The sequence below is a fragment of the Triturus cristatus genome, chromosome 8 (assembly GCF_964204655.1).
Source record: "Triturus cristatus chromosome 8, aTriCri1.1, whole genome shotgun sequence".
Taxonomy (NCBI): domain Eukaryota; kingdom Metazoa; phylum Chordata; class Amphibia; order Caudata; family Salamandridae; genus Triturus; species Triturus cristatus.
Genome location: NC_140591.1, coordinates 12,316,310 through 12,342,034, shown reverse-complemented (window position 1 = coordinate 12,342,034; position 25,725 = coordinate 12,316,310). Strand labels below are relative to the sequence as shown.

Sequence of the window (25,725 nt, the reverse complement as noted above, 5' to 3'; positions counted from 1 at the left end):
AATAACGCCCTCCAGTGGGTAACCAATTAGACTACCCACTGGAGGGCGTTATTTCTTAACAATCAGGCTATGCCGAAAAATATTGGAAGGACAATGTCGTTCTCTTGTTGCAATTGCATCAATGATTGGAATGTAAAGATTGCTATGGATTAATTCCTTCAATGTATTGAGATTGTCAATATGAGATTATAATATGACCTGTATTACGGAAGAACAACAAACTACATGTACCACACTGCTTAGTTGGATAGCACAGGAAGTGACACGATGTATCACATGGGTGTTTTTTTGTTTTTTTGTTTTTCGATGTTTGTCTATAAAGAGAAAAAAATGCAGATTGAAAACTGTTAGAACTCGTGAGCAAGGTTTCAGGGAAACCGAAACGCGTAGAGTTGTTTATTGGAGCATTGGCTTGCTGAATATGAAATAAAAAGAAAACTGATTCACTGCACACCTGCCTCTGGTCTCGTGAGTGCGCGAGGAATCCCGGTGGGGACAAAGGAGAAATACGTAACGACTTGGCTCTGTCGTACCTTGAACGCACCGCCTAACGAGCGCCCAGGAACCTGAAAGCGGGCCGCTTTTGGAAGCATATATATATATATATATATATATATATATATATATATATATATAGTACTTAATTCTTTGTTCCTTGAAAATACCCTCTTCATGGATGAACAAATACAGACTCCGGATTGGGGGAGGGGGTGAGAGATGATATATAAGCAGGCGTCACCACTAAATATTCCTAGGTTACACTTTCCAAGCTCCAGCATGCCATTAGAATGCGATTGTCATCATCATGGTTGTTTAAATCCATTTTGAGTCCCTTTTCAGTGTTGATGCACTTAACATTTAAAAAGAAAGCAGCCAACTGGAGATTGTTTCTCCTTGGGAATATATATGCCCCTGCGTTTGATTTGTGAAGGTGTGTGGAGTCGGCCACTGCTGAGGGCTAACGGCTGAGCAGTGAATCCAAAGGAACTGGATACTGATTGGCGCACATGCTGAAGGTTCAAGCAGTGTGAAATAAAATGAGGCGAGCGCTTTTCTGAGGCAATGCATTACTGTTCCTTTAGAAACATAAGAATGGTTGGCAGCAGTCGCAGTAAAAGACAGGGATGGAAGCTACTGTGATGACTTGTAATTTCGTGAAGACACTAAGGCAGGCTGCCGGCCTCAGAATGCAGCTTCGTGTGAAAAGTTAAACCGATCATGATCAGCTAGTGACTTCTAATATGTGTGGTGCTCACGTTATGAGTTAATTGGCAATAAGAAACCTTCCATGGTGGATGTATAAACGGCAAGGACTGCTTATGACGCTGCTGATTGCAGGCATTGTGCAGCACTCATGTTACAAATAAACTAAAAACAATCTTTTAATTGTAAATACATGAGCCGCAAAAACTTTCCATCGGGTTGAATTTTATTCATTTTATTACATTAAGTGATGGCATAATAGAAACATGGTGAATCAAGTAACGCCGCGCGGCCGTGAAAGCGAAAGTCATTGCGATCATGCGAAAAGCGAAAGTGATCGTGATGACGCGCTCTGTGCTAAGCACGCGAGGGATGCACGTGCAGCAGTGATTGGAGAGGCGGAGCGAGGATTCACGCGCTGCCATAAAGCTTATGAGGAGGGAGAGGGTAGTGAGAGCAGAGAGAGAGAGAGAGGGGGGGGAAGGAGGAGCATTGTAAGGCTTAATGAGCCATTACAAAAGCCAGAGGGCAGCTTTGCATGCACGTTCACGCGCGCGTAACCGAAAGCTGGTGGCCAGCAACAGCCTTTGGAAGCACTTCGAAAAGCCATTGACTAAATGTCTCACAGAGCAGCGCATGCGCTGACTCAGCGAGACCTAAAAACCACAAGGCTGACCCTAATGATCCCAACAACCACCGTCCCATCTCTAACCTCCCACTCCTAGCAAAAGCCACGGAGAAATGTGTCTTAGAACAACTCGACAGACACATAGGCAAATACAACCTACTTGACTCCTTCTTCACATCTGGTGTCAGGAAAGGCTGTAGTAACGAAAACCCCATGCTTAACATTGTTGACGACATTTATTGTCCCGTAGATAATGGAGAGGCTTGCCCTCTAATCCTTCTGGACCTCTCAGCAGCGTTCGATACAGTCAATCATTCATCCTTATTGGAATCGCTCAAGAATCGTTCTGGCCTCAATGGCACTGTCCTAAACTGGTTCACCTCCTACCTACAACACCAAACACAACAAAATCAAATTAACTCCTGTCTCTCCAATCCTCCTCCTGTCTCTCTGGGTGTCCCCCAGGGCTCAATTCTCTCCCGCTTGCTCTTCAACCTCTTCATGGAACCCCTTACTATCACTTTGCATCAAGCCGGGATCAATTATCACCTTTACGCTGACACGTAACTCCACTACAAAATCAACTCACACAGCGACATCCTTCATCTAAACAAAACTCTGAGCAAGATTCAATCCTGGTTTTACTCCAACCATCTAAAATTGAACCCCAACAAAACGGAAATCATTTGATTCTTCCCCAAAAGAAACCACCTCCCCATCCAAGGCTGGATCACCAACCTCACAGCCCTAAACTGTCCGCTCACTCTATCCAACTCGGCTAAATCCTTCCTGGACAAAAATTTGGCACTGAAGGACCATATCAATAACTCAGCCAAAGCAGCTCTTTTCACACTTGAACACCTCAAAAAAATCCAACCCTTCATCCCTCAAGGCTACTTCAAATGGGTTGTTCAATCGCTAGTACCCTCTAAACTTGACTACGGTAATGCTATTCTCACGGGAACCCCTAAAGCTCACCTTGCCCCCCCTCACATCCGTGCTCAATATGGGTGCTTGGCTTATATAAACTGCAAACGGTTTGATCACATCACGCCTGCCCTCAAGTCCCTAAACTGGCTCCCCATCGAAGGAAGACGCATCTACAAGACCGCCTGCATCACCCACAAAGCTCTTCGCTCTCAATCCCCGGCCTACTTAACAAATAAACTCACAAGAGCGGGAAGTGCCAGACCGATGAGAAGCTCTAATGCTCTTCTCTTCGTTCCCCCGTTACTAAAAAAGAAATCTACCCAGACTCGCTCCTTCTCAGGAAACGCGACTCGCATCTGGAATGCCCTTCCGAGGAACCTTCGTTGCAACCCCTCCTACCACGGCTTCAAAGGAGACCTTAAAGCCCATCTCCTCAATACATACTGGAGCACATGATGCTTTCACAACCTGATATCGTGTGACACCTGTTCAGGTCACCTCTCTGCTGATCTGCCGGCCTTTCGTTTGACTTGTGTTCTCCTTATTGTTTACAACTACCTACTCTCCATGGTCTCCCATGTATTTTATGTTCTAACTACATTTCTGTAATTTTTTTGTGTTCTGTTAACACTGGCTCTTGTTATATTTAATTATGAGTGTTCCTCTGTCACACCTCCCTTATTTTCTTAACTGTATGTAACCTTTGATCCTAATTTTTTTTGCCTTTCTCCTGACTCGATGTGGATATTCCCATGTCCTTGATCGTATTTTGCATGTATCCATTGTTCCATTGATATTTGCCTCGCTCTTGCTCCGGGTCTAGCCAGCGCTATATAATACCGCTAAATAAATAAGACTTCCTATTCTCATTCTATAGGGGGTTTCAATGGCAAAATGCATGGCTGTGGCTGAAGTATCCATAGCATGTCTGGCTTTGTCCTATTGAATGCACTCCTTGGCATAAGTGGCTCACCATGGAAAAATGAGGACTTTGGTACAGTGGAAGTAATTTCTGACATTTGAAGGCAAGCATTGGAAATGCAATAGGTCTCGCATTTTTTTGAGTTAGAGCTATTGGCAGAGTTCAACAGCTACCATACAGATATTGCCTCTTTGCAGATACCGAACAGAGCATTGCTGTGTGAAACGGCCTGAAAGCCTAAAACAATGTTGATATCCTACAAAATAAAAAGGAAGATCAGGATGACCAGGAGGAACCGAGGATGTATTGGGATGGCCAACGTAAGCCAACAATGAGTGAAATCGTCTGGGCGTGACCCAAGCATGCAAATCAGACCCAATGCACCAATACAATCCCAGTATTTCTAAATGGCACAACAACGAACAAATGGCAATTCATGGGCATGCCAAAGGCTGATAGAGGGGATAACAACATGTCTTGCAAACAGCGCATGCGCGCTGCCTAGGCCCTCGGGGGCTTCAGTGTGTTCTATAAGACTCATTCCTTCATTCGTTCTCATACAGATAGCCTTACGGATCCCTGTATATGATACAACAAACCCGGATCCCAGCTCAGATCTCATTATGGAGCTCTCTTTGTATTCAGGTACACACCCCGGTACAGATTGTAGTACGGACAGCCCTATGGACCCCGCTGTGATCCGTGTGGTTCAGATCCCTGTATCGATCCCAGTACGTATCCGTGTCGACCCCAATACAAATACTAGCAGCGAGGCCTTCACCAGGGTCCGCGCCTTGGGTGACGCTTTGATCTCTGTCCATAAGTTTGCCATAGGCTTTGCTCTGTACACCTCCTTGACAATGGGGTGCTAGTGTTATAAGACATCTCTACAGCTTGTGCAAGGTGTGTTAACCCAAACCACACTGTAGACCTTCAAGGCCCGGAGTGAGTCCTTGGACTGGCCTCTACAAGAACCAGGGCCCAGAACAACATTTAAAATGAGATTTAAAGACCTCTGAAGCTGTCCTTGCTGTACTTCTGGCATTACAAACTCTGCCAGATTTACTGACATTTGATACAATGCAGAGCAGCACCCGCGGTTACTGCATGGGCTCGTGCCAAAGGAAGAGAGGGAGAAGGTGTTATAGCTAAGATGGGGTTCACCCCCGCCCACCAAGCTGGCACACTTTTGGCTGCACGTGCCAACGCAGCCACGGTTGTGCTATAGTGCAAGGATGTGTGCGCTCTCTGAAGCATAGGTTTTGTACTAGAAGGGGGGCCCCTCCAGATAAGAACTGTCTTTCAAGGCTTTTCCCGCTTTGTGCGTGTGCGGTACAATGCAGCTCAACTGCAAAGTTGGAAAAAGATGGAGAAATGAAAACATTTCTCCTCGTTATGCCAGGTTTGAGGAGGTGAAAGGATTTAGGCCCAAATCCCTGTCCAGCAGTGTGAGTAGATAGAGATTTGCACTAAAACACACATGTCGCCGCATGGGAACCCCTATGTGCCACCTACGGACCTCCCTCATGAGGCACAGTTGTGCCTTTCACAACTTTGCATTACTTTGGGGAGCTTTCCAACACAAATCCTGGTTTGAGTGAGAAAGTAAATGCCACCACAACACTTTGTGCTATCACATTGTCTAACCTTCCAGACACGTGAGCCAGGCTGCGCTGTGCCTGAGACCAAGAAGGCGTGAGGTGGTCAGTGCTAAGCCCCACAGAGCTGGCCCCTTGGCACATGTCCCAGGCCGCAGGCCTGGGCTGTCCCTCTGACCTCCTGGAGGCGTGAGGTGGTCAGTGCCAAGGCCTCACAGCGCTGGACCCTTGGCACATGTCTCAGACCGCAGGGCAGGGCTCTCCCTCTGACCTCCTGGAGGCGTCCAGTGTGACTGCCATACCGGACTTCCTTCATTTGCAGACGGGTGGGACTTTTGCGGTAATACTGCAAACTGGTAATTGTGTTACCGCACTCGACAAGTCTGGTGGTACCAAACATTTAAGGGGGAACCTCGTAAAGAAACAGGTTTCACACGTTTATCCACACTTAATGCTGCGATATTAGAGCGGTAATCAAGACAGATCACTTTCTGGTATCCACAACTGTGTTTGTATATTTATATCAACCTATGAAAGATGATATCAAGGAGAGCCCTGCTAGGATTCAAATTATCAAAAGCATGCACAGACCCTTAGTCAGCTGAGCTGTCTTAAAAGCACAAGCACTTTGTTTAGGGTTCACATTCGAGAAACTCCCCCAGTGTTTGTTAAGGTTCCCCGCCCTTTTTACCCTGTAGATAACCCAAGACAGGGTACTGGACTTCTCCAAGCTCCATAGTCGCTTTCTTATTGGTTGCAGATGTACCGACATACCACTTCATTATGAGGGACACAGACACCTTTCCAATATCTCAAATTTTTGGAGTGGTGAGATATTGAAAAGAATGATAGTCAAATGAGTCAATAAGTCATAAGGTTTTTGTTAAAGTGTTCTTAAACAATCCTTTATTTTCATGGGTGTTCATATACAAAATGCCAGACAACACGTTTCATTCATTCTCATGGCGGAGAGAAGCGTTAGCCTTCCTGGCTTAACGCCTCCCTCCACCACTTCAGAAACGAAAGGCTGCACCATATTTATGTTATGTTATTTAGTTTTCTAACGCGTGCGGCGACTCCAATGAGTGTCCCGGCGCGAGCACAGAGGGACTGAGATGCTCAACCATACTAAACAAAGAGATGAGTTTTTAACAATTTTTTTTAAAAGCCACAGGATCTTCAATGTTGCGAAGCGCAAACGGAAGAGCGTTCCAGGCCTGGGCCGCCATAACGGCGAGGGAACAACCACCAAGCCTGTGCCGATGAAAACGGGGAACCTTTGCCAGGAGAAGAGCGGAGGAGCGTAGCAGTCTCCCTGGAACATAAAAAGAGAACCGTTTCTGCAAATAAATTGGCCCAAGGCCGTGCAGAGCACGATGGGCGATGGTAATAGATTTGAATTTCACCCGGGCCGCCATGGGAAGCCAGTGAAGAGAGCGAAGATGACCTTGCACACAACTTCTTAAAGGGGTCTCTAACAAGAGCCGAGCCGCCGCATTTTGCACCACTTGGAGTTTATTAAGGGAGTATGCCGGAATCCCCACATAAAGCGCATTAGCATAATCCAGGCGGGAAAGAATGAGCGCGCGGACTACTGTCTCTTTCGCCGCCAGTGGGACAAGTGGAAGAAATCTTCTCAAGATTTTGAGGAGACCAAAGCAGCACCCTGAAAGTCTCTTGACTTGGGTGGCAAAAGATAAATTATCCTCAAACCAAACTCCCAAATTCTTAGCACTGCTACTGCTAGAAGACGGTGGCAAGAACTCAGACGGCCAGATCAGATCTCTAAAACCAAGGGGAAAATTACCATACAAGAGTATCTCCGACTTCTCTTCATTACATTTTAATTGGGCGCCCGCAAGCCCCTTAAATACCGAAGACAGGCAGAATTGAACGGACGCCACGGATTCCTCATCCTTTTCCCAGGTGAAAAGTAGCTGGGTATCGTCAGCATACGCGATCACCTTAGCCCCCAGAGCCTCAGCCAATACGACTGGAGGAAGCCTCAGTCAACACAACTAGAGGAGTAAGATATTTATTAAACAAGAGGGGGCCATGGGACGACCCCTGTGGGACCCCAGTAGTAACCGGCAGAGGGGCAGACGCTGCTGGTGGTAACCAGACTTGTTGCACCCGACCCTCCAGAAAGGACCTAATCCAGCCCCAGGCCGACCCCGATACACCGATCTCCGCGAGTCGGTCAAGCAACAAAGAATGAGGAACCGTGTTAAATGCAGCCGACAGGTCGAGCAGCACTAAGGCTGCTCTCCCGCCGGCATCAAGGCACTCTCGAATAGCCTCAGACACTTCGGTACTGTAAGAGGATCGAAAGCCCGACTGAGCTGCTTCCAGGATGTGGTGCAGCCTTGCCTTTACCCCTGCAAGGACGCTACACTTAGTAGTGTAGCGCCAACGCAGGCACCTTTGCACCATAGTGCAAGGGTGTCTGCATGCAGGAGAGGATTGTTTATGTGTAGGAGGGTGTCCCTTTCGGCACATAAACAATCCTAAAATGCCATTCTGTCACTTTAATGTGTGATGCTTCATGCAGCACACATGAAAGTCACAAAACTGCATTTTTTAAAGGATTGTTTATGTACAGGAAGGGACATCTTCCTGTACATAAACAATACATGGCAATTTGCTTTTTCCATGTGTGCTGCACAAGGCAGCACACATGGAAAAAGCAAAAACGAGGAGAAATAATACATTTCTCCTCGTTTTGCCACCTTAAGACCAGGATTTTGGTGCTGCCTCCTACGTACGCTGCCCTAGTACATAGGGCGGCAGCGTCAAAATGTATCAGTGTTGCAGCGGAACGCCCAGCGCAACACTCTCTGCCCACCCCTTTCACGCTAACATAGTGAAAGGGGGCCTTATTTACAAGGCAACAGTAAGCCACGTTAAATAAGGCGCAGCCCCTATCGCCACCAAGTCTGTAATAGTGACTTTGTAGTGGCGATAGGGGCTTGTACATATGCACCTTGGAGTTACCATGTGTCTGCCTACTGCCGTGGCCACCTGGTCTTAGAGGATGAGACAGTGGTAAAGCGCTGCACGTGACTGGCTCCTTCATGAAGGAGTATAGAGAGGACACGTACAGGTACATACATGTGCTAGGGTTTAAAATGAGGCTGAGCGTCACACACCTTGTACAGCAGCTCCAGGTCTCTCGAGTCTCCCAGGTCCATGCGTGAGTAGCTCCTTTAGTCCAGGATTTACTTTGCATACTGGGTATTGTAGTCAGATTAGTCCATTATGAAATAAGGACTACAAGTCCCAGAATTCAAATATAAAAACCTGGACTGCGCCAGTACTCACGCTGGAGCTGGGAAACAAGCGGGCTCTGCCTATCTCACCCTTAGGTTACATGGTAACACTGTGTTAGCGCACATTCCCTGCTCCAGTCCTGGCCTTTCATTTACAAACCAGTGCATTCTGGGAGATGTAGTCTGGAAACATCTCACTTGTCTAATGTAGATTATAAATAGGCCTTATTTCCCACTGGTAAGAGATTTAACAGTAATGCACTGGGCTCTTAATCTCTACATATCAGAGACCAGTCACACACCGATAGGAAGGGCATTTAACGGTTGTTAATGTGCTGTGTGGCCCCTGACGCTGCCTGGCCGTGATGCTATGGTGTTTTGTAAAACGTACTTTAACCACCGAGACAGGTACAACTTATTAATTAATACAACCAGTAGTGTGCCGGAAGTCCCAACACAGCAAAACATTGTGAAATATTACACAATAACACATTATAAAACAACAGCTGAAAAACACACACAACAGTCAACATAAGACAGTGGAGTTCTACATCCCATGAGCCAGCTCCAGGAAAACTCCCCACACAGTGGACAATAGCCAGGGCCACTGGAATTATGCAGCAGGAGAGGGCCGAAGTATGCAGCAGGAGAGGGCCAAAATATGTGGCAGGGTTGAGTAAATTAGGCGGCAGGAAATGTCAAATTATGTAGCATAATGCGGTACTTCATTATTTCATCATTTTTAGGTCTCGCCTAGCGTGGCAGCACATGCGCTGGACGCTCGGCGAGATTTATTGTTAAGGAGGACTTTAAGAAGAGGGCTTGAAGCCCCGCCCCTCATTTTCTTTGGCTGGTGTCACCATTTATGCTGAACGGTGGCCTGCCATTGGAAATGAGGGTTTTGGGTTCACGCCCTTTCGCCTCCGATCCGGACTCCGTGGCCTGCTTTGCTGCTGTCCAAAGCACTTTCTTATCTTTATGGGGCCATGTGTTTCTAATTAGAAACACATGGCGCCATAAAGACAAGAGATCCCCATGCACCGGCTGCAGCGCGGTCCTCTTTCACTTATTATATATCTGTATGCAATGACAGAAGCAGCAAAATACAAGTTGTCGTACACGACCACCAGCAAGGCTCCGTTTAATGGCGCTGTGCGTCTTAATCTCCACGTCTGTCCAGCTGCAGGGTTGACTGTGGCGTTACAACCAGAACTGCAGAATTTGGAATTTGAGAACCATGATTGAATCTCGGCGTGCTCAACATCCTGTGATTCTGGGCACATCACTTCTCCCCGTTCCTCAAAACATGAATGTGATCTTGTGTAATTTAACCAGTGCTCATGCACAGTGATCCAATATCTTTGTGTGGAGTTTGCGCTATATAAAACTGCAATAAATGCTACTCCATCATGGTTTTACATTTGTTTTCATCTTGTTGGTTGGCCTGCTGGGGTTGCCTTCCGTCTTGGCTAATCTTGCATGTAGTAGCGTGCGCAGAGCTCTGGGCCTCTGTGTGAACTGACCTGCACCAAAACTGACTCCTGACTCTGACTCTGTCGCCGTTAGTTGTCCTAGTCCCCCACAGCCAGCTAGGACACGCTTTTACTGCCAGTGTTGTGTGCGCTGCATGATCACGGGTGCGTCAGGAGCTGTGGTCCCTGCTGGGTTCCATCCTCCTACAGGTGAGAGCCAGGGCTTTAAGTGGGCCAGGTCCTGCCGGTGCTCTGCACTGGCAGTTCTATAAAGCAGTTGCCAAACCGAGACTATCGGGCTCTCCATTTTTGCCCTCGGGGTGAAAAAAATAATCTTACCTCTGCAGCAGTGCCACTCTGCACTGCTTTTGAGGTAACTTCAAGGACACTCGTTATAGTTCTTTCAGTCTCATCATTTCAGAACGGAAGCATTTTCAACGTTATATACAAAGAAGCCGTAGTTGTTGCTGATTTATCTTACACAAACAACAACCATTGGCAAAGCCAATAGCCCTGGCTTGTTGTAGGTGTATTGTTACTTGCTTTATCAGTATTATATATCTGTATGCGATGACAGAAGCAGCAAAATACAAGTTGTCGTACACGACCACCAGCAAGGCTCCGTTTAATGGTGCTGTGCGTCTTAATCTCCACGTCTGTCCAGCTTCAGGGTTGACTGTGGTGTTACAACCAGAACTGCAGAATTTGGAATTTCAGAATCATGATTGAATCTCGGCGTGCTCAAAATCCTGTGATTCTGGGCACATCACTACTCCCCCAGCCTCAAAACATGAATGTGATCTTGTGTAATTTAACCGGTGCTCATGCACAGTGATCCAATATCTTTGTGTGGAGTTCAAGCTATGTAAAACTGCAATAAACGCTACTCCATCATGGTTTTACATTTGTTTTCATCTTGTTACTTAGAGGAATCGAGCGAAATGCTGCGCTTGGGCGGCCTGCTTTGCCACTTCTTTTCAATCTCCTAGTACTTGGGCCGAATCCTCATATGTCTCTCCCAGCCCCAGCTGCACGAAAAACCTCTTGTGTGCCTGCGCAAGTAGCTGCTCTTCCTCACACTTTTCAGGTTATGGCTGCTGCACTTTGACTCCAAGGAGCACTTCAGCTGCATGCTGCAGATCCTCGCTGCTCCCCCTGCTACCCCACTGCTGGGGTCTTTAATGGAGCACTTTTGTGTGCCCCCGACGAGGCTAACAGAGGGCACCTTGGCCCCAGCACTGCAGTGGTTCGTATTCCTCGAAAGCGTTTGCTTCGAGGTTAACTGCAAATGTGAAGCACTCTTCAAAATTTCACCACGCAGCACGCTGTTAATTTGCAGTCTGCACCCATTATTGAGTGCCACTGTGCTTGTGCAAATTAACAAAGTAGTGCTTTCTTTTAGCTACATAAATAAAAACATTCCGATTTTGAAACGCAATGGTCACTTTATTTTCAGTCGCCATTTACGGGTGCTTTTTGTTGTACATGTTTTGTGTTTAACGCACTATTCATTTATTTATAGCCGGTAAGATTTATTGCTCAATGTTTCTCGTGTTTGTGCTGGAATGAGGGGGAAATTAATTAATTGGCGTTAGTTCAACCCGGATGCACAGCGACAGGGCTGTTTCAGAGGTCTCCCTTCTGTTGCTCTTCCCCCCACATCTGTGCCTTTATGGCTCTCGCGCCAGTGTGCCTCTCTGCTCCGTGCCCTTCCCCCACATGACAGACCTGGCATGCTGTCCTGCTCCTCTGTATTGTTTCTGCTCTGCCACACTTTTCACACATGAGCGCCTGCCGAGCTGGGCCTCTTTGCTTCACTAGGTGGCTCTTTGCCATAAATGAGCTCCCTGCCGAGATTTATGGCTGCGTCTGCTACTCCACCCTCCTACAGTGAGCCATTAGACTTCACATGTAATGTCACCAGGGTAGTGTCATACACCCAGCACACTAGCAGATAAGGACTTTGTATTTAGATTACTGTGCACTTTGTATGTCTGAGTTCTAATCCTATTTCAAGAAACATGTTTAGAGTTTGCATTTTTAAACATTTGAAATGCTGCTGAAGCTTTATTCATTAAATCTGCATTTGCCACCTAAATTATGTTTAAAAAGTTATTTCTTTTCCAAGTCATGGGCAAGGGATGGTTTAAAGTGCTGCTTCCAAATTGTAATATCACCTGAAATCCTTCATTTAAGTTCTCTTTCTGGCAGCATCTCCAGGATCTGTGTTTATTTATTTTTTGGAACTGTTGTGGCGGTTTCTATCTGGTAACTTTGCTTCCAACAACTTACTAAGGCTAAAACAGGCCCTGCAAACACATATCATTTTGACAGTCCTCCTGCAGCTGTTTTTACCGTTATTCATAAAGGATAATAAAGTACATTCAATATATCCTTTGCACATACGTGCATATTAATCATTGCCACCTAATTACACTCTACTAAATACCAGATAAATACATCCCACATAAAACGACTATGCCACATAGCAACCATCCATACAAATACACTCCACACCATGCCACATAATTCCCATCAGCATAATTTCACTCAAAATACCACACAGTTCCACGCCACGCAATTCAGCTCCACACATTTCCATTCTGCACCACATAATTCAACAACAAACCACATAATTCAAATCAACACACTTACATACACCAAATGCATCCAATCCACACCTCAAAATTCAACATCATGTCACACAATTCAACATCTCACCACATAATTAAATTCCACTACATACCACGCCACAAGAGAACATACCAATACACATATTTAAACTCCATAACACTCAATCCCATTCTACATAATTCCAGCAAATTTAATACCACATAATTACTATCCACATAATTCCACTACACAAATACACACACACACTATTCCACCCCACACAATTCCACAGCTAACAAGTTCAATCCAATCCATATAATTAAACTCCACACTACATACATCCGCTCCATAAACAAAAGACATTGTCATTTACAACACCATTAACTTCAACTTTCACTAATGGGAGACCAATTGCATTGCAAATGCTTGTGTTATTGTACTTTGTGGCAGATCTGCTCCACTGTATCTCTTGGGGCTCTACAAACAAATTTGGTGATGAAGAGTAAATTGTATTTTTCTTAACAACTTTTTAATTAAAAAGCTCTTCTCTTTAATTTCCTGTAATTCCCATAGTTGAAAAAACAAGCATTTGCAATGCAATGGGTCTCGCAGGAGACACATGTGAACTCTCGTTCAACGTTGTGGTGCAGTGTGGCAGCAGTGCGGCAGCAGTGCGGTGAGCGGCAGCTAGGCCTGAAAGCACAGAGGAGTGCAGCACGGTACTGGGGCTTGGGACAGAGCCAGGGTTCCTGGTGCTGGACACGGTGCAGGTGCTGATAGGTGCAGCTGTGCCTGCTGCACGCATCCTTTCATCATCCATTTTGCAGCCGCCATTAAGTAGTTTGTGTGAAAGAGGAGGAGTTCAGGGTGCCGTGGGCGGGAAACGGAAACCAGTTATGTCACTTCCTGTACGATGGATGTTCGGAAATCCAGTGATGTCCCTTTCAGTGCAGATGGTTGATAGGAAATTAAGTTCTCTTTGTAGGTTTCTTCTGCTGCCTAGATATAAGCCCTCATGTATTCCCCATGCTTGCAGTGCAATGCAGCAGGTTAAACATTCACACTACACATATAGCCAGCGCACCTTTGAGCATGACGGCGTTTACACGCATGAGCACATTGAAGCTTGGTACAATCAGAACACAGCATTAGATCTGTATTGAAGAGATGAAAGTTGGAGAGACTGCGGCTCTTCTCGAGAGTACATATGGAAAGATAAACTGTTTTCAAAGCCTGCGTTCTATACGTTTTATCTTGAGTAACACAGATGCAGGCCATGGAACTGCTAAGCCCGGCGTTTCATTATTGCAAAATATCCAAGATTAGGATTGACTGAAAACTGGTAAATATAAAACTTTGCATCACTTTGCAATGAACACGAAGGTGTGTTATTACCATGAGTGCCTTGCGCTGTACCTGTGTGCGTTCCATCAGTGCTTGGCGCTGTACCTGTGTGCGTTCCATCAGTGCTTGCGCTGTACCTGTGTGCGTTCCATCAGTGCTTGGCGCTGTACCTGTGTGCGTTCCATCAGTGCTTGGCGCTGTACCTGTGTGCGTTCCATCAGTGCTTGGCGCTGTACCTGTGTGCGTTCCATCAGTGCTTGGCGCTGTACCTGTGTGCGTTCCATCAGTGCTTGGCGCTGTACCTGTGTGCGTTCCATCAGTGCTTGGCGCTGTACCTGTGTGCGTTCCATCAGTGCTTGGCGCTGTACCTGTGTGCCTTCCATCAGTGCTTGGCGCTGTACCTGTGTGCGTTCCATCAGTGCTTGGCGCTGTACCTGTGTGCGTTCCATCAGTGCTTGGCGCTGTACCTGTGTGCGTTCCATCAGTGCTTGGCGCTGTACCTGTGTGCGTTCCATCAGTGCTTGGCGCTGTACCTGTGTGCGTTCTATCAGTGCTTGGCGCTGCACTGTAATGGCATTCTTGTAAAAATCTTTCACAACACGGCACATAATTTGACAGATTATTTCCCCTTCTTACTACCATACTCCCGTCGGCGCACTGTAGTCACCAGGAAGCCACTTTCGTCCTCATGAGAAGGAATGACGACAGTCGTTTCACCAACTCTCTGAGGAATACGGCTGGGTATGGCAGGTACCATGCATGCAGTCGGAATAACTCGCAAAAAAAAAAAAGCATTACAAATGCAATAGGTCTCGCTTTTCATTAAGTTAAAGCCATTTGCTTTGCTATACAATACCATTAGCAAAGCAAATGGCTTTAACTTAATCAAAGGCGAGACCTATTGCATTTTCAATGCTTGTTATATTTGGTAACACTAACTAGGCCTTGGTTGCACCTCATTAGTGTAATTTTAACACCTAAATATAGCAATGAACAACAGAAAGGGGTCCAGTCCAGCTTTGCAAAGGGCCTTTCACTGTTCAGCCACACCATCACCGCATTTTAGTAACTTCTGAACCGTTTGAGCTAGAAACATTTTTGTGGTTAAAATGTGCGGCAGATGATGGGTTATGTGGCAAATGCTGCAATTCTATAATTATGCGGAAATCGACCCGCAATGCATAATTTCAGTGGCCCTGACAATAGCCCATGACACTAAAGAGAGTTGTGTGCACCACACAGGCCTTGGAGCCAGTGACCCTCCCCTACTCCCTCTCCGTGGAGTGACACTCCCCAGCTCCCTCATGGTGGAGTGATACTCCGCAGCTCCCTCTCCGTGGAGTGACAGTCCCAGTGGAGTGACACTCCCCAGCTCCTTCTCCGTGGAGTGACACTCCCCTGCTCCCTCTCTGTGGAGTGACATTCCCCTGCTCCCTCTTGGTGGAGTGACACTACTCAGCTCCCTCTCCAACTGCTCCCTCTCAAGTGGAGTGATACTCCCCTGCTTCCTCTCCGTGGAGTGACACTCCCCTGCTCCCTCTCCGCGGAGTGACACTCCTCAGCTCCCTCTCCACCTGCTCCCTCTCCGTGGAGAGACAATCCCCTGCTCCCTCTCAGTTGAGTGACACTCCCACCTCCCTCTCGGTGGAGTGACACTCCCCAGCTCCCTCTCCATAGAGTGACACTCCCCTGTTCCCTCTCCGTGGAGTGACACTTCCCAGCTCCCTCTCCGTGGAGTGACACTCCCCTGCTCCCTCTCCGTGGAGTGACACTTCCCAGCTCCGTCTCAGCGGAGTGACACTTCCCAGCTGCTCCCTCTCCGTGGAGTGACGCTCCCCAGCTCCCTCTCCAGGAGTGACGCTCCCCTGCTCCCTCTCTGTGGAGTGACACTCCTCTGCTCCCTCTCTGTGGAGTGACACTCCCCAGCTTCCTCTCCGTGGAGTGATACTCCCGTGCTCCCTCTCCGTGAAGTGGCACTCCCAGTGGAGTGACACTCCCCAGTTCCCTCTCCACGTAGTGACAATCCCCATCGTCTTCTCCGTGGAGTGACACTCCCAGTGGAGTAACACTCCCCAGTTCCTTCTCCTCGGAATGACACTCCCCTGCTTCCTCTCCGTGGAGTGGCACTCCCAGTGGAGTAACACACCCCAGTTCCCTCTTCACGGAGTGACACTCCCCTGCTCCCTCTCTGTGGAGTGACAGTCCTCAGCTCCCTCTCCACCTGCTCCCTCTCCGGGGAGTGACACTCCCCAGCTCCCTCTTGGTGGAGTGACACTCCGCAGCTCCCTCTTTGTGGAGTGACATTCCCAGTGGAGTGACACTCCCAAGCTCCTTCTCCGTGGATTGACACTCCCCTGCCCTCTCTCCATGGAGTGACATTCCCCTGCTCCCTCCCCCTGGAGTGACACTACTCAGCTCCCTCTCCAACTGCTCCCTCTCAAGTGGAGTGACACTCCCCTGCTTCCTCTCCGTGAAATGACATTCCCCTGCTCCCTCTCCGCGGGGTGACACTCCTCAGCTCCCTCTCCACCTGCTCCCTCTCCGTGGAGTGACACTCCCCAGCTCCCTCTCGGTGGAGTGACACTCCCACCTCCCTCTTGGTGGAGTGACACTTCCCAGCTGCTCCCTCTCCGTGGAGTGACGCTCCCCAGCTCCCTCTCCAGGAGTGACACTCACCTGCTCCCTCTCCATGGGGTGACAATCCCCTGCTTCCTCTCCGTGGAGTGACAGACCCCATCTCCCTCTCCACGGAGTGACACTCCTCAGCTCCCTCTCCACCTGCTCCCTCTCCGTGGAGTGACACTCCCCAGCTCCCTCTCAGTTGAGTGACACTCCCACCTCCCTCTCGATGGAGTGAAACTCCCCAGCTCCCTCTCCGTAGAGTGACACTCCCCTGTTCCCTCTCCGTGGAGTGACACATCCCTGCTCCCTCTCCGTGGAGTGACACTTCCCTGCTCCCTCTCCGTGGAGTGACACTCCCCTGCTCCCTCTCCGTAGAGTGACACTTCCCAGCTCCCTCTCAGTGGAGTGTCACTTCCCAGCTGCTCCCTCTCCGTGGAGTGACGCTCCCCAGCTCCCTCTCCAGGAGTGACGGTCCCCTGCTCCCTCTCTGTGGAGTGACACTCCCCTGCTCCCTCTCTGTGGAGTGACACTCCCCAGCTCCCTCTCCGTGGAGTGATATTCCCCTGCTCCCTCTCCGTGAAGTCACACTCCCCTGCTCCCTCCCAGTGGAGTGACACTACCCAATTCCTTCTCCGCGGAGTGACACTCCCCAGCTTCCTCTCCGTGGAGTGACACTCCCAGTGGAGTGACACTCCCCAGTTCCCTCTCCAGGTAGTGACACTCCCCTCCTTCTTCTCCGTGGAGTGACACTCCCCAGTTCCTTCTCTGTGGAGTGACACCCCCCTGCTCCATCTCCGTAGAGTGACACTCCTCAGCTCCCTCTTCACCTGCTCCCTCTCCGTGGAGTGACACTTCCCAGCTCCCTCTCCGTGGAGTGACACTCCCCAGCTCCCTCTCCGTGGACTGACACTGCCCAGCTCCCTCTCGGTGGAGTGACACTCCCCAGCTGTCTCTCAGTTGAGTGACACTCCCACCTCCCTCTCGGTGGAGTGACACTCCCCAGCTCCCTCTCCGTAGAGTGACACTCCCCTGTTCCCTCTCCGTGGAGTGACACATCCCTGCTCCCTCTCCGTGGAGTGACACTTCCCTGCTCCCTCTCCGTGGAGTGACACTCCCCTGCTCCCTCTCCGTAGAGTGACACTTCCCAGCTCCCTCTCAGTGGAGTGTCACTTCCCAGCTGCTCCCTCTCCGTGGAGTGACGCTCCCCAGCTCCCTCTCCAGGAGTGACGGTCCCCTGCTCCTTCTCTGTGGAGTGACACTCCCCTGCTCCCTCTCTGTGGAGTGACACTCCCCAGCTCCCTCTCCGTGGAGTGACACTCCCCAGCTCCCTCTCCGTGAAGTGACACTCCCCTGCTCCCTCCCAGTGGAGTGACACTACCCAATTCCTTCTCCGCGGAGTGACACCCCCAGCTTCCTCTCCGTGGAGTGACACTCCCAGTGGAGTGACACTCCCCAGTTCCCTCTCCACGTAGTGACACTCCCCTCCTTCTTCTCCGTGGAGTGACACTTCCCAGTTCCTTCTCCGCAGAGTGACACCCCCCTGCTCCATCTCCGTAGAGTGACACTCCTCAGCTCCCTCTTCACCTGCTCCCTCTCCGTGGAGTGACACTTCCCAGCTCCCTCTCCATGGAGTGACACTCCCCAGCTCCCTCTCCGTGGACTGAGAGTGCCCAGCTCCCTCTCGGTGGAGTGACACTCCCCAGCTGTCTCTCCATGGAGTGACACTCATCTGCTCCCTCTCCATGGAGTGAAACTCCCCAGCTCCCTCTCCGTGGAGTGACACTGCCCAGCTCTCTCTCGGCGGAGTGACACTCCCCAGCTCCCTCTCCATGGAGTGACACTCACCTGCTCCCTCTCCATGGAGGGACACTCCCCAGCTCTCTCTCTTTGGAGTGACACTCCCCAGCTTCCTCTCGGCGGAGTGACACTGCCCAGCTCCCTCTCCGCGGAGTAACACTGCCCAGCACGCTCTCCGCGGAGTGACACTCATCTGCTCCTTCTCCATGGGGTGACACTCCCCAGCACCCTCTCGGTGGAGTGACAATCCCCATCTCCCTCTCCGCGGAGTAACACTCCCCAGCCCCCTCTCGGTGGAGTGAAACTCCCCAGCTCCCTCTCCGCGGAGTGACACTGCCCCCTCTCGGTGGCGCACGCACCTACCTCCCGGAGAGCAGCAGCGACAGGCGGCTGATGGGGGTCTTGCCCTCCAGGGCGTAGCTCTGGTCCTTGGCCAGGGTCAGCACCTGCTGCCCGCTGCTGTGCAGGATCTCCTTGTAGACGGGCAGGGGCACCTGCAGGGGCTGGTAGAGGGTGCGGTAGAGGGTGCCCAGCTCCTCGCAGAAGGTGTCCCTCCGCAGGCGGAAGAGCAGGTGGGCCAGCTGCAGCAGGCAGGCCCCAGCCAGCAGCAGCCCCCAGCACAGCACGTCCAGGCCGCAGGCGTAGAGCCAGCCCCACAGGGCCCAGCAGGAGAAGCCGGCGGCCAGGAGGCTGAAGACGAAGAGCCCCCCGAAGACGCCGCTGCCCCCCATGAAGCCCAGCAGCAGGACGATGCCGGCCAGGTGGTAGACGGCCCTCTCCATGTCCGCCCTCCAGGCCTGGCAGGGGGGCGGCCCCAGCAGCTGCTCCAGCAGGGTGCTGTTGGCACTCATGGCCCTTCCCTCTCCCGGTCTGTTCCTTAAATCAAAATAAAGTCCCCCCAGCACCGGACCTCGGACACGCGAGGAAGGAATGCGCTTGAGACGCCGCTCGCACTTTGGAACTCTTTGTGAAAGTTGAGAGAAAAATGTTTGGAATTGAAAGATTTAGGCTGATGTTGGAGAACCAGGTGCGTTGACGGCTCAGCTGGTGGTGGGTCTCAGTCTGAGGATGGGAGATGAGGCTGAAGGTTGATGTTGAGGGACGCTGATGTTGAGGGATGCTGAGTGATACTGATGTTGAGTGATGCTGATGTTGAGTGATGCTGATGTTGAGGGATGCTGATGTTGAGGGATGCTGATGTTGAGGGATGCTGATGTTGAGGGATGCTGATGTTGAGGGATGCTGATGTTGAGGGATGCTGATGTTGAGGGATGCTGAGTGATACTGATGTTGAGGGATGCTGATGTTGAGGGATGCTGATGTTGAGGGACGCTGAGTGATGCTGATGTTGAGTGATGCTGATGTTGGGGGGTGCTGATTTTGGATGCTGATGTTGAGGGATGCTGATGTTGAGGGATGCTGAGTGATGCTGATTTTGGATGCTGATGTTGAGGGATGCTGATGTTGAGGGATGGTCTCAGCGCTCACGCTTCTGGTGTGCCCAAACGTCGAGTAATGATATTGAGCGAGACATCAGGTGATGACGTCAATTGACCACGTCAACTGATGAAATTCTGCAGTGACTTCTCCTGGGACCTTGGAGGCAGATGTTGTTGGATGACGACGCAGAATAACTATGTCGAATGATGACGCTGAATGGCGAAGCTGAGTGACACTGTCGAACACCGAGGTACAGTTCTGGCTTCTCGTGTGCTGTGAGGATGCTCCGAGTCTTCTGAGAGTGAGGCCCCCTGCCCAGGAGCATAAGCACCCTCACAACATGGCCAGAACCTCACTTGAAGTCACGCCTTGAAGCCTTGAAGTCATTCAGTTTGGAAAGCTCTGGTGCGCGAGTCTCCTGTTTCATTCACTGAATGAAACCGGTCTTCTGGGAACTTCCAAACTTCATGAAAGAGAAGGGGGGTCGGGTGAGCTGTCAGTCAGGGGCTCCTGGGTACCCCTCGCACGGTCAGGAAAGGAACCTTCCTAGACGCTGGCACAGAGGCGCCCCGTCCGACGCTGGCACAGAGGCGCGTTCCTCTATTCGTCCCGCACCTAGAGCAGGCCCCTAGTATGACACGGGCACCGAGGCGCTATACTGCTCTGCGCGTCGTCTGAAACTGGCACTGAGGCCCTATGCCGAGGCGCTATTCTGTCCTGCGCCTCCCTTTAGACTGCCACCTCGGCGCTCTGCTGCACTGCGCCTCCCTTGAGACTGGCACCGAGGCGCTATGCTGCCCTGTGCCTCCTCTGAGACTGGCACCGAGGCGCTCTCCTGCCCCGAGGCGCGGTAAGCGGAGCCCCGGAGAGATAGCGAGGACAGAGGAGTCTTGTGTCCCGAGAGGAATGCAGATCTCATGGCAACAGGGAGAGTGAGACCCCGCTGCAGCTCCATGTTTGGAAGTGAAACCCAAGGAGGGCGCAGCCTGCGGGGAGGGGAGCGGGCCACCCGGCCACTTCACATAGCTCCAGAGGAGAGCAGATAGGAGAGCCGGGGAGAGGGGGTGGAGAGGTGTCCGGGCCTGAGGCCCTATGGTGAGCGGAGACCAGCCTCTCTCCCTTCAGTCTGCACCCCCTCACCCCGGTTCTCCCACCAGGGTCAGTGCGCAGGGCGCAGCGCCGGCAGCAGCGTGTAAAGCTATGATAACTTCCCAGTGGCGTCAGAAAAGTTAGACACCCTCCTGACAGAATGTATTTATTTATTTATGCATTTTTATAAAGCGCGGACTTTACCCGAAGGTGTCAGAGCGCTGTACAATAGAGCCAGTTACGTTACATGAGAGAAATGTTACAAAATAGAACGTACAAAAATAGCTGGACACAGAATCAAACACAGCGGCAAGAGGAACACTATATCAAACACAGCAAGCAAGGAATGTACAAAACATAAATAAATATAACACATTTACAATGACAATCGAACTTCCTGGCGGGGTCTGAGAATGAAGGATTTAGTTCTGAAAGTGTCTTTGGAAGAGAAGAGTTTTGAGGTCCACTTTGAAGATCCGGATGGAGGTGGTGGCACGGAGCAAAGGAGGAAGCGAGTTCCAGAATCTCACCGCATTACCTGAGAACGATTGAGCCATCAATTTTTCCCTTTTGAAGGAGGGGGGCTCAAGCAGAAACTTTTCCGCATTCCGAGAAGGTCTCAAGTCTCCGGACAATTTCAGTTTATTCGCCAGATAGCGAGGGGAGGAAGAGCTCAAGGCTTTGTGGGTGATGCAAGCCGTTTTGTAAATAGCTCTAGCCTCGATGGGAAGCCATCGGAGAGAAGACAGGATAGGAGTGATGTGGTCGCTTCGTTTGGACCCTGAAATGATGCGAGCTGCTGAATGGAGGACGGATTTGAGGGGGGAGAGGTGAGATTTGGGAAGGCCAGTCAGAAGAGAATTACAATAATCCAGTCTAGAGGGAACTAGTGATTGGACCAAGGTTTTTAGGTCTTTCTCCGGGAAGAACCGACGAATCCCCCTCAGAAGGCGCCGCTCATAACGTGCGTTCTTGGCAATAGAGTTGATGTGTGAGATTAGGTTGAGTCTTTTTTCAAGTTTGACACCTAGGGATTTAGCGCAGTCGACAATGATGGGTTTACTGTTGAGTAAATTCAGCTGATCCATCCAGGATTGAACAGGAGGCGGAGAGAGAGAGAGAGGTTGATAGGAGGAGGAATTCAGTTTTGGAGGGATTGAGAATGAGTTGGTGAACTAACATCCAGTTGTGAATAGAGTTGAGAGTAGAGTTGAGTAGTGAGAGATCTTGAGTGGAAGACACCTTGAGGTAGATGTACTGCTCGATTTTCCCGGCCTTCTTGTGTTGTAGAGCGATCAATATGACTTTAGTCTCTTTCCATCCAAGTCTAAGGACTAGAGTAGTGAATAGGGCCTCTTTATTAGACACTTTGACACAATTCCGTGTTCCTACCCATGGATCAGGGCTTGCACACATAGCCTAGGGGATAGATTCGTTAGTATTAGGGATAATCTGTCCTGTAGTGAGGGTATTTCATGGAGCTGTGCTGAATTCAGGCCTGGTAGGCCTTAAACGGGAGAGACTCCATCTTTCCTTCTGCTCCGGCAGCTTGGGATGCTTCTAGGTCAAATGTAATGTTTTAGTTATGAGGTGTTATTCGCTCGGAGAGAACCGGTTCAGGCCGGCCCTTATCGAAGGAGTGTATTTCTCCCCTGCCGAAGACACTACATCAGGCCGGCCGGCTGGGAACGTGTCCTTGGCACGGGGAGGTACAGGAATTTGGTGGGCGGCAGGTTTCGAGCTGGAAATTTCCATGAGAGAATGCACATCTATATTAGTGAAAGTCTGAGGCAGATACTGGCACTTGCTTCTAGACCATAGGCGGCATCTGGCCGTTAGCAGAAAAGCTACTACTTATTCCAGGGAAGACAGATGACGAACTTGAATCTAAAGAGGAGAGAGTAGCCGATGAGGAAGAGGTTCCAGTGACTCGGAGAGGGAGAAGGGAGTAGACCCGCGACTGCGGAGGGGTGACTTCCAGGCGAAGCCGAGGCACAGACGAGAAGGGAACCTAGATGACCATTGAGCACAGGCTACATACGACTAAGGTGATGTCGACCCCTTTTTCTTTGAAGTGTATAACTTAACCTTTTACTTTCCTTGCAGGTTGTATATATGATGTATTTTGCGAATGTGCATGTGGCATTTAAATAAAGTATTTAGCTTGTCGTGAGTTAGCATGTGTTGTGTATCTTTATATAGGAGGATAGCCTATTCTTTTAGTCAGAGTTAACTCGACATGAACAGAGGTTAATCCTGGTCAGGTAAGTGGTAACTGGATGAGGGGGAAACGAGCCCCTCGAACTAGAGAACAGGTTGTGCTCAACTAATAGTCTTTGTGTGATCTGATATATAGTAATCCCGATTCCCCTGTCGTGTACCACGGTAATAATAGGATGAGCTCGTGCTAAGGCTGCCGTCTGGTAGGAGATTCTGGGTCTGCCTGAGGCCGCAAGACTATGTGTGTTGCTGCCGTCTGGTAGGAGATTCTGGGTCTGCCTGAGGCCGCGAGACTGTGTGTTGCTACCGTCTGGTAGGAGATTCTGGGCCTGCCTGAGGCCGCGAGACTATGTGTGTTGCTGCCGTCTGGGTAGGAGATTCTGGGTCTGCCTGAGGCCGCGAGACTGTGTGTTGCTACCGTCTGGGTAGGAGATTCTGGGTCTGCCTGAGGCCGCGAGACTATGTGTGTTGCTGCCGTCTGGTAGGAGATTCTGGGTCTGCCTGAGGCCGCGAGACTGTGTGTTGCTACCATCTGGGTAGGAGATTCTGGGTCTGCCTGAGGCCGCGAGACTATGTGTGTTGCTGCCGTTTGGTAGGAGATTCTGGGTCTGCCTGAGGCCGCGAGACTGTGTGTTGCTGCCGTCTGGTAGGAGATTCTGGGTCTGCCTGAGGCCGCGAGACTGTGGGTGCTGAGATCGCGAGGCTGTGAGGTCTTGATATATATATATATAATAGGAATTCCCTGTCCTTAGGTGGTACATATATATGTGGTTATTTAGGTGTAAAAAGGCCCTAGGGAGGGGGTAACGTTCTAGTTTGGGTTAGAAGGGCTTTGTAGAGCGGGTTCCACCCGATCCGAAAACCCAAGCAGAACATTTGGCGTCACAAACTGTTTACGAAACCTGTGTGCGTTGTGATTGTCTTGTGTTTGCTTTCGGCGTGTGCGTGGTTTTCTTTGCATTCTTTTTTATATATTTGCGTGTATAGTTTTTTTTCCTTCTCTCTCTTTCTCTCTTCCTTTCTTTTCTCTGCGTTTCTTTTTCTTTCTTTTTCGCGATGTTTTCTAAGAAATCTAAATCTACTCTTAAATTGTCCGTTGATATTCCCGGATGGGATTCAACGCCTTATGGTGCCTTGGCCCGAGAGTGGGCTGACTCTACTGGTTTGAGTGAAAATTGGAACTCTTCTTTGGAGTCGGCGGAACCGGCTGACGTGATTACTTGTTTGCAGACGGCACCTGTATTGAAGGGTGAGGAGGTTCCCGCTTTGGGGCGCAGAGGTTGGGTTATTCTGTCAGCGTATCGGATTCTGCATGAGAGATTGTTGAAATTGCAGATCTCTCTTAAGGATGTGGAGGCACACTTTGTTGAGATTCAGAATTCTAATACTCTATTGCGGTGTCAAAATAAGTTGCTTTCTGACAAACTTGACACTTACCAAACGGTTGCCGAAAGGGCGGCTGTGCGGATTGCTCGTTATAAGTACAAGAACAGGCGTGGTCGAGTTTCGACGCGTAAGGTGCGTCTGGTCGTGGCGAAAGCTGGACTGGATTGGAATCCTGATGAATGGGATGGTAATATCTGGGACTCGAGTACATCTTGTTCCTCGGGTGAGGAATGTGCTACGCACGAGTTTTCTCGTTCCCGTCATGACTGTAAGTCTACTTCTCGCACCTCTGATGGTGCACCCCGTGATTGCGCTCGTTCTTCGGGCGGGATCGATGCTTCTTACACTGATTGTCCCTCTACTAGTACTGCTCGGGCTCCTTGTGATGCTCGTCCCGTGGTTTCTGCGCATCCGGTTTTTCGTCGGAAGTTGCAGCAGTCTCCCAATGCTCCGCAGGGTGTTTCTTTAGACTGTTTAGAAGATTTTACCCAACAAGAAATTAGTGATATTTTGCAGCGCTTTCGGCAGCGGACTGGTGAGGCCTTGCTCACATGGATGGTGCGCCTTTATGAACTAGGCGCTGCTGGTATTATGTTGGATACTGGCGATTGTTTGAAATTTTGTTCTTTGAGTTTGGATTCTACTGTGCAAGATCATTTTCGTAACTATAATGGTGGTGGTCAAATTTCTTTGCTCCAATTGGCGACTGAGGGTTGTAATTTGAAGTATCCTACTGAATCTGACTGGCCTGTCAATGACAAGCCGTGGTATACCTTGCGTGATGCTGCGCAACGTCTTAAGGAGGAAGTGATGAAAACGGCTATTTTTCTGGGCACTGCTGACAGGTTGCTTGATGGGATGTTGACTTCTTCTGTGCGAAATCGTATCATTCGCTCTTCTCCTGTTGCCTACAAGCAGGTCATGATGACTTTGTTGATTAACCAGACTGGTAATGTACTATCTACGGTGTTGGAATCGGTACGCCAACTCGGTGAGTTGGGTGAGTGGTTTAAACCTGAACGTCAGTCCCGGCCTGACACTCGTACTCCTGGTGAATATAAATTTACTAGACGTGATATCTTTACTGGTCTTTTGGCTGATGGTGTACGTCGGGAGGACATTGATGGTGAGACTACTGCTCGTTTGTGGGAGTTGTTTCGCAAACGGGGCTTGGATCGGAAGGAGGGTGCCC

At 49.7% G+C, this 25,725-nt stretch overlaps 1 protein-coding gene across 2 annotated transcripts in view; it reads right to left on the bottom strand.

Moving 5' to 3' along the window:
* The window catches only part of POPDC2 (popeye domain cAMP effector 2), a 78,386-nt gene extending 57,737 nt beyond the window's left edge, over positions 1 to 20,649 (bottom strand). Inside the window, exon 1 of one of the 2 annotated variants that reach the window (XM_085620725.1) lies at positions 18,762 to 20,649. In XM_085620725.1, coding sequence (XP_085476851.1) covers positions 18,762 to 19,249 — 488 coding nt within the window. In that variant the 5' untranslated portion in view covers positions 19,250 to 20,649. The remainder of the gene's footprint in view (positions 1 to 18,761) is intronic. The other variant, XM_085620726.1, reaches the window with a different exon arrangement.
* Positions 20,650 to 25,725: the final 5,076 nt, after the last annotated feature.